The 16,965-nt window shown below is 37.3% G+C and overlaps 1 protein-coding gene across 5 annotated transcripts in view; it reads right to left on the bottom strand.

Annotated features, from left to right (window-relative positions):
- The window catches only part of PNPLA8 (patatin like phospholipase domain containing 8), a 56,956-nt gene extending 43,167 nt beyond the window's left edge, over positions 1-13,789 (bottom strand). The window contains exons 1-3 of one of the 5 annotated variants that reach the window (XM_066341769.1): positions 13,127-13,789; positions 3,204-4,349; positions 2,915-3,064 (exon numbers count right to left, since the gene is read on the bottom strand). In XM_066341769.1, coding sequence (XP_066197866.1) covers positions 2,915-3,064; positions 3,204-4,259 — 1,206 coding nt within the window. In that variant the 5' untranslated portion in view covers positions 4,260-4,349; positions 13,127-13,789. The other 4 variants (XM_066341764.1, XM_066341768.1, XM_066341767.1 and 1 more) reach the window with 4 other exon arrangements.
- Between the last annotated feature and the right edge of the window lie 3,176 nt (positions 13,790-16,965).

Raw genomic sequence — 16,965 nt, 5'->3', positions numbered from 1 at the left:
TACTTTTACAGAATATAAATTAAAATGCAGAGGAATGACACAATTGGAAATTTATTCTGCAATCCTAATGAAATGACTAGTTCTGAAACCAATTAGGTAAACGGTTGTCAGAATAATGGTTCTAGCCGATGAATGTCCAATGAAAAGAACAGACTGTCATCTCCCGAATCCAGTGGTCAGCTTTAGCATTACTAATGGCTATTCAACCCATTATATGTCCTAATAGGATGCAATTTCAAGCACATGGCGTTATCTACGACTACTACTAATAAGAAAATATTTAACTCAATCAAGCCTTCACAGTTAAATTCCTGCGTCCAGGAAATTAAAAAAGGAAATAGGAATACAGTAAATGACACCAATGAGGAGGAAGCCAGGTAAATCCATAAAGCTGAGCCATTCTACAAGACAACAGCTTGGTCTCTTCAATTATCATTCCTGATGGTGCAGATAAGAAAGGACTTTGGTATATTTTAAGTGATTTAGGGATAACAAGATGAAATGCATTGTCTGAACTAGAACCTCATTTAGACCCAATCAGTTATATAAAGAACACTGTTAAACTGGGTGTAGGATGAAATGAAAATTTCCTGATACAGAAAGGTGTACAATGCAAACTGAAAAAAACGGTTATAAAACAGTGCACAAGCCCTGGCTGGTTAGCTCAGTCAGTTAAGAGCGCCGTCCCAAAATGACAAGGTGGCAGGTTTGATCCCCGGTCAGGGCACACACGGGAAGCAACCAATGAATATACGACTGATTGGAACAACAAATGAGTGCTTCCCTTCCTGTTCCCCTCTCTCTCCTTTCCTCTCTTTGTCTCTCTAGAAATCAATCAATAAATAAATAAAAAAAGAAAAAAAATTAAGCCTTGGCTAGATAGCTTGGTTAGTTGGAGCATTGTCCTAGAGTCAATCCCAGATCATGGAGGTTGCTAGTTCGATCCCTCGGTCAGGGAACATACAGGAACAGCTCGATATTTTGTGTGTGTGTGTGTGTGTGTGTGTGTGTGTGTGTGTGAGAGAGAGAGAGAGAGAGAGAGAGACAGAGAGAGGGAGAGATAGGTACAAACAGGCAGGAAGGGAGAGAGATGAGAAGCATCAATTCTTCATTGTGGCTCCTTAGTTGTTCACTGATTGCTTTCTCATATGTGCCTTGATTGGGGGGGGGGGCGCTATAGCAGAGTAAGTGACGCCTTGCTCAAGCCAGTGACCTTTGGGCTTAAGCCAGCCACCATGGGGTCATGTGTATGATCTCACGCTCAAGCCAGTGACCCCGTACTCAAGCTGGTGAGCCCATTCTCAAGCTGGATGAGCCCACACTCAAGCCGGTGACCTTGGGGTTTCGAACCTGGGTCCTCTGCATCTCATTACGACACTCTATTCACTGCGCCACTGCCTGGTCAGGAAGGAGTAGCTTGATTATCCTGTCTCTCTCCCTGCCTCTCTCTCAAAAAACAAAACAAAAATAAAACAAATACAACAAAACAAAACAAAACAAAAACAGTGCATATACAATGGCTTTATTTTGGTGTATATATATATATATATGTGTGTGTAGAACAATTTCTTTTTCATTTTTATTTAGAAATTAAATAAAAGCCCTGGCTATTTGGCTCAGCAGTTGAGTGTCTGCCTGGCCTGTGATGTACTGGGTTCAGGCACATATGAGAAGTGACTACCTGCTTCTCTTCCCCTTCCTCTCCCCCTTCTCTCCCTGTTCCCCTCTCGCTGCCAGTGGCTAGACTGGTTTGAGCAGCAGCCCTCAGTAAAATAAATAAATAGTGATACATTCAAACCATTAAATACTATATAAAGGCAACAAGAATGAATGATATAAACTACCCACAACAATATGAATGACTTCTACCAATGTGCTGAATGAAAGAAGCCAATCACAATATTTCATAGAATATACAAGATCAAGTAAAAATAACCTGTGACTAATTTGGGGAGAAACTGTGATTTGGGGCACAAGTAAAATCTATTTTTTAATCAGGTGCTGGCTATATGGATGTATAATTTGTGAAAATTTAATGAACTTTATACTCACAATTTAATGCAGTAAAATGTTTTTAAAGAATTTTTTAAAATACAGCATTCTATTTTAGGTCTGTTCTCAGCGTATCACTGAAATACATATTTATATTTAGAAAATTTACCTTTTAGGTAAGAGATAACATCTATATGAAAGATAATCCCAAATTTAGCTATTATAAGATATATATTATATACTATAAAACTACAGAAGGGTAAATTATTCCAAGACTTAATTTTTCAGAAAGACAGTTGTCAATAAATTAAATAAACATGAACTACATTAACTTATAATTTTCTGAATGGAAAGTTAAAAATAAGCACTACAGATCTCTAATAAAATGTCAATATCATGTATTCATTATATTTTCAAATTGTTCATTAAGTATTGTAGTACAAAGACTCCTAGTAGCACATACATACAGATACTCAACCACATCATTCATATTTTATAGTATTTCTATGAAAGTAGTCCATTTAAATGATTGTGAATTATCTTGACTATTTTATATTTGAAAAAACTAAGGCAAAGAAAAGCTAATCTACTAATATTTATCTTCCATTTTAAAATGTTTAAAGTATAGATATCAGTATCTATGGTATAATTTATATCACAGAATAAAAGGGAGAATTTAGTATAATGTATATCATAGAATAAATGGGGCAATTATTGACTGTTGCACATCACATGTATGATAAAAACCACAAAAATATTTAAATAAAAAAATGAAAGGGAAAGAAAAGGGAAGAAATTAAAAAGTTGGAAGTAATGTAGTAGAAAATTTAATAAAAAACAAGAAAGGTACTGCTTTCTCTAGTTTAGGTTTATTAGTATTTTTATTCCAAGATAAAACCAGATTAAATAAAATTAAAGTTACCTTGACAGCCACACCTTTTCCTTCAGGAAATTCTAGAAGATGAAAAGTCAGTTCTTCAACCCTATTAATGCAGAGTTTTGGGTCCGTTGTTCTTCTTAATGCCTGAACTAATGCCCGGGTTCTGTTATCAATACTCACTCTTGCAATAATCTACAAAGACATATTAAAATATGTATAATTATAATATGAAACTGCTCTAGTAACACTAAGAGATAAAGTTTCTAAGGTCTCACTAAGAAATAAAATATAAATTTGACAAAACTTAAAACCACCACGAATAACAACTTGCCTTTTCTCGCTGAAGAGATAAAAGCTTTTTCTCCTCTGCATTTTTGTCTTTGCTGACCTGTTCAGCTTTGGTGGCTTCTTCTTGTTCTTCTGGCTGACTCTTTGACTCATACTTTAATTTGGGGACAAGTCCACCGATATAACCACCTACTAAAGCTTGTACACCTTCAGTGGGACGAGAAAGAAAGTTAGCAATACTCTGTTTAGTAGAAACTGGAAGGACCTCAGGTGTTCCACTGGGACTTCCAGACCTGTCCACAGTACAGGAAAAAGATTCTGAGCCTAGCTTCTCATCAGTCAGAATGCCAGAATCTGGAGCACTGGGTTTCTCTTCTTCGACCTTTTTATCTTCAAGTTTTGATTTGTCCTGGAAATGTTTGTTTTCTCTTTTTTGAGACATTTTCCCCTCACGTTTGAAGTAAGAGTTAATATGACTGGATAAAAAGTAGAAAGACTCTCCAAATTTTGTGGTTATAATATTTGTGTAATGAAAAAGGCTTTGTTTACCAATATCTTCGTCTTTATCTATGTGACTTTGCTTTTCTGAAACAGAACTCTTTTCTGCTGATTTGTCAGTATAGTTTTTCAGAGACTTGATGGTTTGTTTAATGGTTTTCTGTCTTAACCAGCCATCATCTGATACTTTTCTTAATATTTTAGAACTTAGTTTAAATTGAGCTAAACGTGAGATCATTTCATTCTGATATCCAATAACAGCCTTTGAAACAGAGTTCAAAGTACTTTTGATACGGGACATATGAATGCTCACTTTTGTAAGTCCCTTGGGAGCAGAGGTGCTAAGTTTCAAAATTCCAATATGTAAACCATTGTTGCTTGGAGAGTAACAGTGCTTACTGCAAGAATGGGCATCACTTTTGGTCCATTTACATCTTACTTTGCTTGCATAAAAACCTCTTTGCAGACTGATGTGGCTTATCCTCCAGTAATATTTAGGTGAGCACAAGAAATGCAGCTGCTTGCTTTTCTGCTTCCCACAAAGACTTCGTGCATTACTAAGGAGGTAAATATATATATCTACAGTCAAATTAATAGACATAACTTAAAAATCACTTGTTTTCTATATGTTATGACTTTTACTTCATTCCTGAATGCTTCATTTAAGATATGCCATAATTCATGGTCTTACCTGAAATGGCAAGAAAAAAAAATTAGGATTCAAGATAAAACTGAAATTGAGTATAAGAAAAATATATTACTACATGACCTAAACTCAACAACTTGTGTCAATAAAAGATAGAGTTATATATTTCTGTTGTGGTTGATATAGATTTCACTTTTAAACTAATAAATAATTCACCTTTCATTATAGAAGTCAATGAAAAAAGAAAGTGAGTAGCAGGCCATTTCACAACACTAATTTAGAGAAGCTACCCAATAGATAAGTTTTTCGACAACACTTAATTGAATATATAATTTAGATACTGTGCTTTTTCTTCCTTATTGTTAAAGTTTTGACAAGTTTATATGATACCAGACTTTATATTCTTTGAAGACAAGAGTTACTTCATTCATTGCAAATCATTTATACAGTATTTCATTTACACTACATGTTGCTAGATGCTGAGATCACAAACAGAATACTAAGGAACTTTTAGTTTAGAGCTAAAGATAGTTCTGTAAAGAAGATTTCACCACCTAGTAGTAAGTACTAATTAAATTAAAGAAGTTAGGGCCTTGGCCAGTTGGCTCAGTGGTAGAGCATCAACCCGGCGTGTGGAAGTCCTGGGTTCAATTCCCAGCCAGGGCACACAGGAGAAGTGCCCGTCTGCTTTTCCACCCTTCCCCCCCCCCTTTTTCTCTCTACCTCTCTCTTCCCCTCCCACAGCAAGGCTCCACTGGAGCAAAGTTGGCCAGGTACTGAGGATGGTTCCATGGCCTCCACCTCAGGCTCTAGAATAGCTCCAGTTGCAACAGAGCAACACCCCAGATGGGCAGAGCATCACCCCCTGGTGGGCATGCTGGGTGGATCGTGGTCAGGTGCATGCGGGCGTCTGTCTCTCTGCCTCCCTGCTTCTCACTTCAGAAAAATACAAAAAAAAATAAAATAAAAATAATAAATAAATAAAGAATTAAGTCAGAATTGAAGAAGCAAAGTGCAACTTCTAACAGTCAAGGGGTTCATAAGCACAATGTAAAAAGAACACATATAAATAAGAAAGGAAAGAACAACCTAATAAAAAATGAAAAAAAGAAAACAAACTGGCCAGTCACAGAAGAATAAATAAAAACAGTAAAATCATGAAAATATCCTTAGCATTGAAGAAAAATGCCAATTAAAACAGGTATTTTTTTTCAATTGGTAAAAATGTAAATAATTAATGATGGGCTGGAGAAATGGAACACAGAGGGCTACTTAATATAATAAAACATTAAATGCTATTTATCAAATTTTAAAGGCACATATTCTAAGCTGGTTAGAGTGTCATCCCCATACAGAAAGGTTGCAGGTTTGATTCTTGGTCAGGGTGCATACAGGGAACAGATCGATGCTTCTGTCTTTCTCTCTTCCTCTCTTTAAAAATCAATAAATAAATTTAAAAAATGAAAAGCACACATTCTTTTATCAGAATTCTTCTATTAAGAACTGCTTGCATAAGAGTATAAAGGTATAGCCTGACCAGTCGGTGGCGCAGTGGATAGTGTCACACTGGGACGTGGAGGATCCAGGTTTGAAACCCCGAGGTTGCCAGCTTGAGCACAGGCTCATCTGGTTTGAGCAAGGCTCACTAGCTTGAGCCCAAGGTTGCTGGCTTGAGCAAAGGGTCACTCAGTCTGCTGTGGCCACCTCCTCATGGCACAATGAGAAAGCAATCAATGAACAACTAAGGTGCCGCAATGAAGAATTGATGCTTCTTCTCATCGTTTTCCCTTTCTGTCTGTCCCTCTCTGCCTCTGTCACACACACACACACACACACACACACACACAAATGAGTATAAAGGTATACACAAAATATCCTTGCTACACTGCTTGAAATAACAAAACATTGAAAAACAACTCTCAATGTCTTCTGGCAAAAGATGGCACAATAAATTATGGTGCACACATGCACTGGAATGAGTTACCATGCCGGTTAAAGAGAACCAGGTGATCTGGGTATACTGACATATCCTTCTTACAGAGTAGAGTGAAAAAGGTAAGCTGCAATACCATATGTCCTATATGAAGATACAGATGTAGATATACAGATATTATGCAATAAGAGAAAACAAAAACCTATATATCTAGTTTAAATTTGTGAACACAAATACACAGATTTTAAAAAGATAAGCACCAGTTTATTTATTCTTGGGAACCAAAAGAGAATTAGGACTTTATCTCTTATTTTTGTAATGTCTGAATATTTTACAACAAGCAGGTTTTACTTTTGTAATCAGAAAAATCAAATAGTTTAAAGCACTGTAACAGATGGTGCCTTGTGAATGGAAGACTCAAAGTGAGAGTAAATGTCCAGGTAAGGCTGAGAAAAAGATGCTAAAAACTAGGCAAAGTTAAAAATAAATTCATCACACGGTAAAGATAAGAGGGGTACAAGAGAATTCTAATTAATGGGAAAAAATACACACACAAAAGCATTTAAAAAAGCATACACAATATGAGCAAAAACTGCAAGTAGTCTAGTTTGATCCCGGGACCTAGAGAGAATAATGAGGGAAAGGCAGAAGATGATACTGCAAAGGCAGTTTGGACCAGATAATGAAGGCTCTTATATTGCCACAGATTAAAAATCAAACTGTCAATAAAGTATTTTAAGCAAAGGAATCATATTAAAAGATGATTCCAGCAGATCTCTGACAGAATGGAGTAATGGGACAAGACTGAGAAAAACAGAAACCAAGGTCTTACTGTGACTGTTCAGAAGATGGTAGTCTGAACTAAAATCCTTCTAAATTTCCTGTGAGCATATTATTTTAAAACACCCAATTTTCAGGGGTGAGCGGAGAAAATAAGCAAACCTATCTGCATTCCTGGCTCTCTTGAACTCCTTAGAACTTGCAGTCAATGAATAAGCTGACAACATAAAAGCTCTACAATCTCCAACATAGAAATATGATAAAATTAAAGTATTTGTTGATATAAAATCATGCTTATCAAAACCAATAATGGACTTGTACAAAATTCAACAACAAAAAACAACTTGATTAAAAAACAGACCAAGGACTTGAACAGACACTTTCCTCCAAAGATGATACACACAAATGACCAACTGGCATATAAAAAGATGCTCAACATCACTGATCATCAGAAAATGGAAATCGAAACCAAATCACACATTACCTTATACTCATTAGGATGGCTACTATCAAGAGAAATAAACAGCCCTGGCTGGGTATCTCAGTTAGAGCACCATCCTGATATATCAAGTTTGAGGGTTTGATCCCTGGTCAGGGCATATACAAGAATCAACCAATTAATGCATAACTGGGGGTAACACCCAAAAGTTATATCTCTCTCCCTCTCTCTCCCTTCTCTCTCTCTCAAATCAATAAAATAAACAAATAAATAATTAACAAGTGTCTTCAGAGATGTGGAAAAGTTGGAACCCTTGGGCACTGTTGGTGGGACTAAAATGGTGCTATGGAAAACAGTATAGTGGTTCCTCGAAATATCAAAAATAGAGTTGCCATATGATCCAGGAATCCTCCTTCCAGGTATATAAAAGGAATCGAAAGCAGGGTCTCAAAGAGATATTTTTACACCTATGATCACGGCAGTACTACTCAGACAGAGGTGGAAACAACCATGGCCATGGATAAACAAAAATACAATAGTATCCAGCCTTAAAAAAAAGAAAGGAAATCCCATCACATGCTCCAACATGGATGAACCTTTAGGACATTATTTTAAGTGAAATAAGCTAGCCACAAAAGGGCAAATATTGGTTCCACTTTTTTGAGGTATCTAGAGTAGTAAATTCATAAATACAGGCAGTAAGTGATGGTTACAAGGGGTCGAGGAATAGGGCAAAGGGCTATTGTTATTTCATAGGTATAGAGAGCTTTAGTTCTGCAATATGAAAAGGTACTGGAGATCTGTTTAACAACAGTGTGAATGAACTTAATGCCACTGAACTATATACTTAGAAATGGTTCAGATAGTAAATTTTATATGTGTTTTTTACCATAAAAAATAATAAAAATAAAAATAGCGGGACAACCACAGTTGAAGAGGAATCACTGACCTGAATCTGCAGTCACATTACCTTGATGGTACAGAGACCCTAACCCAGTGGTTCTCAAAGTGCGCACCAGGACGCACTGGTGCGCCCTAGAAGATTTCCAGGTGCGCCCTATGGTATTCCAGAGAAATACGTGCCTGTTGGGGACCAAAAAACCAACAAGGTTTTTAGAGTTTAGATTTTTGGGGGACAGAGGTGTGGGGAATTGGCTGTAAGCTGACAGTCTGCCCAACCCTCCACCTCACTTGCCTGATTAGGTTGCAAAAGGCTGTTAAGCTGTGGTGTTGGATTGTTTACACCCCCCCCCCCATGTTCCCCAAAACAACTGGAGGCAAGTTTCTTCTATCCTCTGTTTGGTGTAAAGTTAAGATGATATGTATGGTGGGGGATCTGGATTGATGATTAAGCATAAGGAATTGTCTCTTGAAGCCTTTTGGATGTCTATAAAAGAAGAATATGTGGTAATATCTAAAAAAGCTTTGAACGTTTTACTATAATTTTCAACATCCTATTTATGTGAATTAGGATTTTCTACCCTCAACACAATTAAGAGTAAAAAGAGGGGAATTCTTCAATGTATTGACGAGGAAATGAGAGTTTGCCTTTCAAATATATGCCCAAACATTGAAGAAACTGCCAGGATACATCAGGCTCATGTTTCTCATAAACACAAGAATAAAAAAACTTAACACATTTGCACCAGGACCTGCCGAATTTACTAAATCTTACTAAGAATGTATCTATATACAGTATATAAAAAGATAACTTTCTTGTCATTTTTAAATTTTTAACCCCTTTTTTACAAATTCTAAAAAGCATAACTCAAAAAATTTAACATAAAAATGTTTTTTAATGTCAGAATAAATTTAATTTTGTTGTATTTATTTCATTTAATTACCATAAAAGCACACTTGGACTTTATATTTTTTCTTTAATATTTGACTTAATTATTATAACATATTTCTCAGAAATTTGTATCTAGTGTGCCTACAATTATTTGTAGGATTTTAAATGCGCCCAGACTTCAAAAACTTTGAGAACCACTGCCCTAAGCAAATGAAAACTAGCCAGAGCTGGTGAACTCCAAAGGGCCTCAGCAAAGTCAACCGAAACTAACACTTAAGGACACTCCCAAAGCTCAAGGCAAATGGGATTCCCACCCCAAGCCACCATCACTGAAGTTTAACTCACAACAATTACACAACATACAAGGAAATAAATAACTTAAAGAGAATACTAGCAACAGGAAAATGAGTAACCAGTAATAAAAAAATTAAGTAGATTTACAATGTCAATAATACAACACAGGCAACAAATATAAGAAGGCAAAAAAGAGAACTGTACAAAGAGTGAACAAATTCTAAAATAAAAATTTCAGTTACATGCTAGTTACTAGATATACCTGTCCATAATGACAAAGACTGAAAATAATGGAATGTGGAAAATGATATATATACAGTAGGTACAGAATAACCAAAAGAAAGTAAAAAAAAGTACTTTAAGGAAAATTTAAGATAAAATTATTAAATAAGGATTTTTTAAAAAGGGATACTATATAATAGGAAAATAATTAACCCATTTATTTATTAAATCTCAAGTAGTCTTGTAGGCCTTGGAGAATAATACAATTAATTTATAAACAAATAACAACGAACTAATATAATGTATAATGTCAGCTGAAGAAGTGACATAAAGGAAGGGCACAGAGAGTGCTATTTTAATTGAGATGGTCAGGAGAAAAATTGAGTTGACATTTCACTGGAGACCGGAATACACAGAGGAAGCAAATTATTAAAAGTAGCTGGGAGAAAAAGCATTCAAGGCAGAGAAATAAGCAATCAACCTTTGGAGACAGGAATGGGCTTTGTCTACTCAGGATAGTAAGAACAACAAGGTAGTTGAAGGGAATTAAGAAGCAGAAAAAATGGTAGAGAAGGATCCAAGAGTCAAGCTATGCAAACTCAGACTATAGTAAGGGGTCTGAATTGTTTCTTTCCTATAGGACAGGGGTCGGGAACCTTTTTGGCTGAGAGAGCCATAAACGCCATATATTTTAAAATGTAATTCCGTGAGAGCCATACAACGACCTGTGTATGTTATGCATTATCCAATAAAAATTGGTGGTGTCCCGGAGGACAGCTGTGATTGGCTCCAGCCACCTGCAACCATGAACGTGAGTGGTAGGAAATGAATGTTTTATATTTTTAACGTTTTTTTTTTTTATTAAAGATTTGTCTGCGAGCCAGATGCAGCCATCAAAAGAGTCACATCTGGCTTGTGAGCCATAGGTTCCTGACCCCTGCTGTAGGATATAATCCTCATGACCAATTTTAAGTATACCTTTCAACCTGGCACTGAAATGTAGTATATAAAGTAAAAGGGAGGGGACAATTACAGAAAGCCTAGACAATTTTATGGTCATATTTATCTCTCTAAAAATGACAAACAAAAAATTACTAAACGTAAAAAGCTACTGACAAAATCAACAGGCTTAATTTAACTTCCCAAATCACAACACTAGTAAGTGCAGGTAAGAGTTTTGAGAGTAAATTCAACAGGAAAAGTTGTTCGACTGCAAAACTACACAGAAAAGAATGTAAAGTGAGAGGTGCCATCATCAACTGAGAAAAGAGCAGGAAAGATCAGATTTATAGGGTGGTATAAATACAAAGGAGGTATAAATAGAATAGAGAGGAAAAGTGGGCATTTCTAGGTGGAGACACAGCTGAGGATGGAAAGAATTAATTTATATGGGACTTCACTTAGTTATTGCCATAACGTAGGCCTAAGGTGACAAGGATTTAAATTAAGGTCATAGTACTATAATGAAGAAGAGGGTTACTCTGCACGGTGAAAAAGGAGAAACGACAAAACAGGACTTGGTGACAGGGAAGAATGGGATGAGGAGAGCAAGGTGTCAAAACAACTTAAGGGGTTTTAATCAGAGACACAGGAGAATGTCATTTGTAAACATGAGAGAACTGGGAAGGGAGGCAATTAAATAAGAAAAGAAGGTCTCTTGTATTTACAGTGAGACACTGAAATGGAGATGTACTATAAGGAACATAGGCTATGGAATTATGTTTGCTACTCAGCACAGTGACAGCTGAAACCATAAGGCTGGATCTACTAAAGAAAGGTTTATAGTATTAATTCTTGAGAATTTGGAGATCCTAGAACCTAAAAAACGTTACTCTTCCTTGAAGAATGCTTACTTTCTGTGACATTTCAGGACATTCACTGACCTACTAATGATTCCTTGGGTTTCAAATTTTAAAAACTCTGGTTTAGAGAGAAGAACAAGGGAAGAAGAAGAACTGCCATCCAGAGTTAGAAAGAGAAAATCTTCCAAGGAAACAAAAAAGCACAGCAGAACAGGCAGCATGATAATAAAGTAAAATATAAGAAATGGGGGTGAAAGATGGGAAGACATGAGGGGACAGGAAGGTGGCTGGGGCTAATAGCTCTAACTCTGACGTTTTCATAAATATATGTTCCACAAATGAAGCAATATGTACCTTCAGCACAATTCCTGTCATTACTGAGCCAAAACAACAAGTCAAAGTACAAGCTGTACTTTTAACTTTGCATGTGAACTAAATACCTAAACTAGTGAAACCGATCCTTTTATTAAACCTCATTGTTAAAAGGATATTGCTTTCAAGGTTTTAATTTAAATCTCATACAGAAATAAAAAAATAAAATCCACATTGAGAAAAAGATTAATAAAAATTATGAAATTAAAACATGTTCTTATATTGAGAGTACAACTAATTCGCACAAATGACTTAAAATACAATGGGCTTGAAACAACTGCCTCATAAGAGGCATAAGCTCTCAGTTCAGTTTAATATAGTTTTTAAACTCCCAAGATATTAAATTAACATCTCTCTGTTTTACCAGCATTTTTCAATACACCGAAACGGTTTCGTTACTTTTGAAATCTCAACAATTAGGATTCTAAAACCAGAATGTAACTGTTACTGGAAGTAAAAACACTAAATAGGATTATACGACAATCCCTAATGCCGAATCTTCCATTTTTTTCTAGTAGTCACCACTTTTCTTTAACGTTATCGCTGTATTAGGCACAGAAACTAGCAGGTTGACAGAAATGACAATGACGGGAAGCACTGCAGCACAATGATTCGCACAGTTTCACCTTTTATAAAACACATACCTGAATCCTCTTAAGCAACAGTCGGGATAGAGTTAAATGTGGCTGGGGTTAGGAAGAAGTCGTTGACAAATAAAAAATCAAGCACCCAGGGCACTGCCATTCGAGAATGATGTAGAAGAGGGAAACTATTTTGATAGCCACCAGCGAACTGCTGGAAACTCCTCCAGTCCGGGGAAGCCACCCAGACTCGGGTACATCGGCTGGAAGTCGTGGGGGTGGGACAGGAAGCGCGGGGCGGGACCAGAGAAACAAAAACAATTCGTACGTCCGAGCCTGTAAAACCCGCGATGGGGGAGCGGGGGCCACCGCGCACCAGACAGCCCTAGAAGGAGTACCAGCTCCTTTGGGTGTCCGGTCCTGGTGTCCGGCCCCTGCTGGAGCCGAGGTCCTGCGGCCTCCTGCAAGCCGGGAGTCTATCCTCTCTCTGGATACGCCCTCGAGAAGAGAGCAGACAGACCAGGAGAGCCAGCCGAGCGCCCGGGCTTACGAGGTTTCCAGCTTCCCAATCCTAACGTTCCGCCTCTGTCTCCCAGCAGCCACTTACCCGGACGCAGGCCGCAACGACCTCGGCGGTAGAGGCGACGTGCCTCCTGCCGGCACCAACGTCCACGCCAGCCGGCACGTATCAGGGTAGTGACGCACACGCGCCCCACGTCTTCCCGCCCACTGGGAGGAGCTTTCCGCATTGCTCGGGCCTCTACCGCCTTCTTAGTCTCAGCTGTTCCCCCGCCCTGAGACATGCGCCTTGGAGGATGGCTGCGCCGGAGGGCAGAGCTTTGCGTGTGGGCACACGACTGTCTGCGCCTGGAACTGCGCGGCTTGGGGGCGGGCGAAGAAGTTTGTTTTCTTCTGTTCTCTTGTTTGTGGCTTTTCATCCTTGTCCGCTGAACTCAGGCTCTATCCCCACGTTTCTGGAGGGCCTTTCCATGCTGTCTGGGCTTTGGAGCTGGACACAGTTAATAACCGCTCGGAGTGAGGCGAGCATCATGAGCCCAGCGTTTCCAGGCTTGGCACTTTGACATATCTTGTCTTATTGGAAGTTAGCCTGTGAAGTTAACATATACTACCCCATAGAAGGCCCCATGCTTCACACTTCCACTTTAAATTCTGACATTTTTATTAAGGTGACCAACTTTTTTACAATGAAAAGGACAAAATTAAATTGAAGAAAACAATATCTTAAATAAAAGAAACATTTTATTCATTGCCACAATAATACACTAATATAAATGCATAATAAAAACATTTGTAATATTTTGTATTGTAATTATGCTTACATGCCTATTAATTTTTAGTAATTGTAAGAAAAAAGTACTCATTTAAATACAAATACATCACATCATACGCAATGAATCAACTCTGCATCCATCTAATATGGACATTTACAGATTAGTCTTCCAATATCAAAAGGACACTTTTTGATGGAGGATGAAACTTACAAAAGGATTGTCCTCCCTAAAGGAGGGTGATTAGTCACCTTATTTTTATGCATACCAGATCAGCACACTATAAATAGCCCTTAGAACAAATATGGCACACCCCCTGCTTCTGAACATCCTTGAGCTAAGAGTGGTTTTTATATATTTTCAGTGGTTAAAAAAATGAAAATGTTTTGGGACACATGACAATGACAAGAAATTCAAATTTCAGTGTCCATTTAAAAATGATACTGAGCCATGCCCGTTCTTTTATATGTCAAGCGGCTCTCATGCTACAGCTGTGTGACTGGTTAGTCAACAGCCTGCCTTACTCTCTTGAGTTGACCTTGCAAATAAGTTGAGGTTAGGAAACAGAACAGTGTCATTACTAAACCTCAAACTCAAAATGTTACCAAGTCTGTCACTCTTTCCCCCAGGGCTCACCACCACTCTCATGGGTGTTATGCTTTAGTTTCCTGTAAGATTACTGTCAAGTCCTTTAGGAAGGAATTGTATATCAGAGAGATAAGACATCTTGCCTCACAATCAATTAGACAAATTAAGAAATTAGGAATCTTTAATTAGCCAGCTATGTGGACCACATGGAAACCTAAGTCATTCAAATCAATGGGGCAGTGAATACAATTTGGGGCTGACTTTTATAGAGAAAATTACATACTGACAGGAATGGGGAGCGGTGAAAGCATAGCAGTAAAACAAAGCAGTGAAACAAGCTTTCTTACAATGTTTATCTATAGGATTAATTCAGAGAGAAACATTCTGAGAACACCTGCTACTAGTCCAAGGCCATAGTCTGGGAAACCAGCCTCAAGGCCAAAAATAAGGAAAATAAGATGTAACTTACTTGCAGAAAAAATTAGTTCTGCCAAAAATCTCTTTCTTTTAGAGAAAGTAAATTTTATTTTTCAAAAAATTATTCATGTTAAGAGCCTTTCTTTTTCACACTTCAGTATTAGCTGCCAAACATTGTGGATGTTAGACTGACATAATTATTGAATATTAATTATTATAATTATTTTTTAAGGTAAGAAAGCTAGCTTACTAGGTTCTTGGGGCACAAATAGAAGGGTTGTGTATATCATAATACCTGGCAAACCCCCGCTGTACATAACCCAGGTATGTAAGAAAAAAAAATTTTTTAAAGACAAAACATAATCCAGACATGTTATTTAGCTATACAATATTTAAAAGATATATGCACTATTTAAACTTTAGAGGCATATGGAAGTATCTTAAGTTTTGGAGAAAGCCCTGAGTGGTTGGCTCAGTAGTAGAGCATCAGCCTGGTGTGTGGATGTCCTGGGTTTGACTCCTGGTCAGAACACACAGGAGAAGCAATCATCTGCTTCTCCACTCCCCCCCTTGCTCCTCTCATGCTCATTCTCTCTCTTCTCCTGCAGCCATGCCTCAATTGGAGCAAGTTGGTCCTGGGTGCTAACTTATCTCAGGCACTAAGAATATCTCTGTTGCTGAGCAATGGAGCAACACCCCAGATGGGCAGAGTATCACCCTGCACTTAATTAAAAAAAAAAAAGAAAGGGGAAAAAAGTTTTGGAGAGATGTTTCTCTTTATTGTTAAAGAAAAAAATATTCTCTTGTTAAAATGATAAGGAAGACTTTACTTAGGACTATTGCTAAAGGTGTCAAGACTGCTGTAATAGGGGAGACAGATTGGGCCTCAATCATGAATACAACAAAGACAGCTGGAGATGTATAGGTAATGAGCAGAGTGAGAGAAGTTAAGCGCTAGAAAGTTACTAAGAGAGTAGGGGTGATTCTTGCTAAATGGCTCTTACAGGATTCTTGCTAACGGTAGACCAGTGTGATCAGATATTAAGGGTAAGTGGAGGAATTTGATCAGATATCAAGAATGGTGTACAGAGATGTCCTATAGAATTGGGCATCTGAAACCTATATAGTTATATTAACTAGGGTCACCCTAATAAATTCAATTTTAAAAGAAAGAATGATAAGATATCAAAAGTAGAAGGTTCTCTCTAAACTGACTTATCAGGATTCTTTCTAAAAGTGGACTTGGCAGGCCATAGACAGGGCCCAGACAAGAAACCCAGACAAGGCACACAACACAGTCAGCAGTTCAAATCCTATAGACATGTATACCTGAAACCTATGTACTTGTATTGATCAATGTCACCCATTAAATTTAATTTCTAAATGAAGAAAAAAAAAGACAAAGAAACCTAGACAAGAAGATTGCTCAGAGAAACTTAATAAAAGTTTGATTAAGGAAAGTGTCTGTCACCATCCATTCTCCTCTTGTTTTCCTTTACTACCTAATTTAGTCACCCTTTATTAAATATCTCAATTTTCTTACCATGTCAGAAATTTTTTAATAACTTTGAACTCTCCTCCTTCTTTGCTATTCATTTCCTTCCCTTGCCCTTTCCCTTTCCTCCCTTGTCCATAGCCATAACGTTAACAGTCATGAAGTGTGACAATTCTTCAAAATCTCTCCATGATTTGCATTGTCATGTCATCCTCATTACCCAATCTTTTCTTAATGTTAAATTTGAATTGTACTTTTTTAAATTGAAGTATAATTGTCAAACATTATATTAGTTTCAGGTATATAGTACAATGGTATGATATTTGTATATATTACAAAATGATCACCTAAAAAGAAGCCCCCATAAGGATGACATCCGACGTCTCAACAGAAACACTTGAGTCCTGAAGGGAATGGCAAGAAATATTCAAAGTAATGCAGAACAAGAGCCTACAACCAAGACTTCTTTATCCAGCAGGGCCACCATTTAAAATTGAGGAGAAATAAAAAGCTACCTAGACAAAAAAATAAAAACAAAACTCAAGGAATTCATTACAACCAAACCAGCACTGCAAGAAATGTTAAGGGGCCTGTTGTAAACAGAACAAAGGGGGAAAAGAATATAGTAAAAGAGGAATAGGAATATAGCTAGAGGGG

This window comes from Saccopteryx leptura, chromosome 6 (assembly GCF_036850995.1).
Source record: "Saccopteryx leptura isolate mSacLep1 chromosome 6, mSacLep1_pri_phased_curated, whole genome shotgun sequence".
NCBI classification, from domain to species: Eukaryota; Metazoa; Chordata; class Mammalia; order Chiroptera; family Emballonuridae; genus Saccopteryx; species Saccopteryx leptura.
This window is presented reverse-complemented; position numbering and strand designations above follow the sequence as displayed.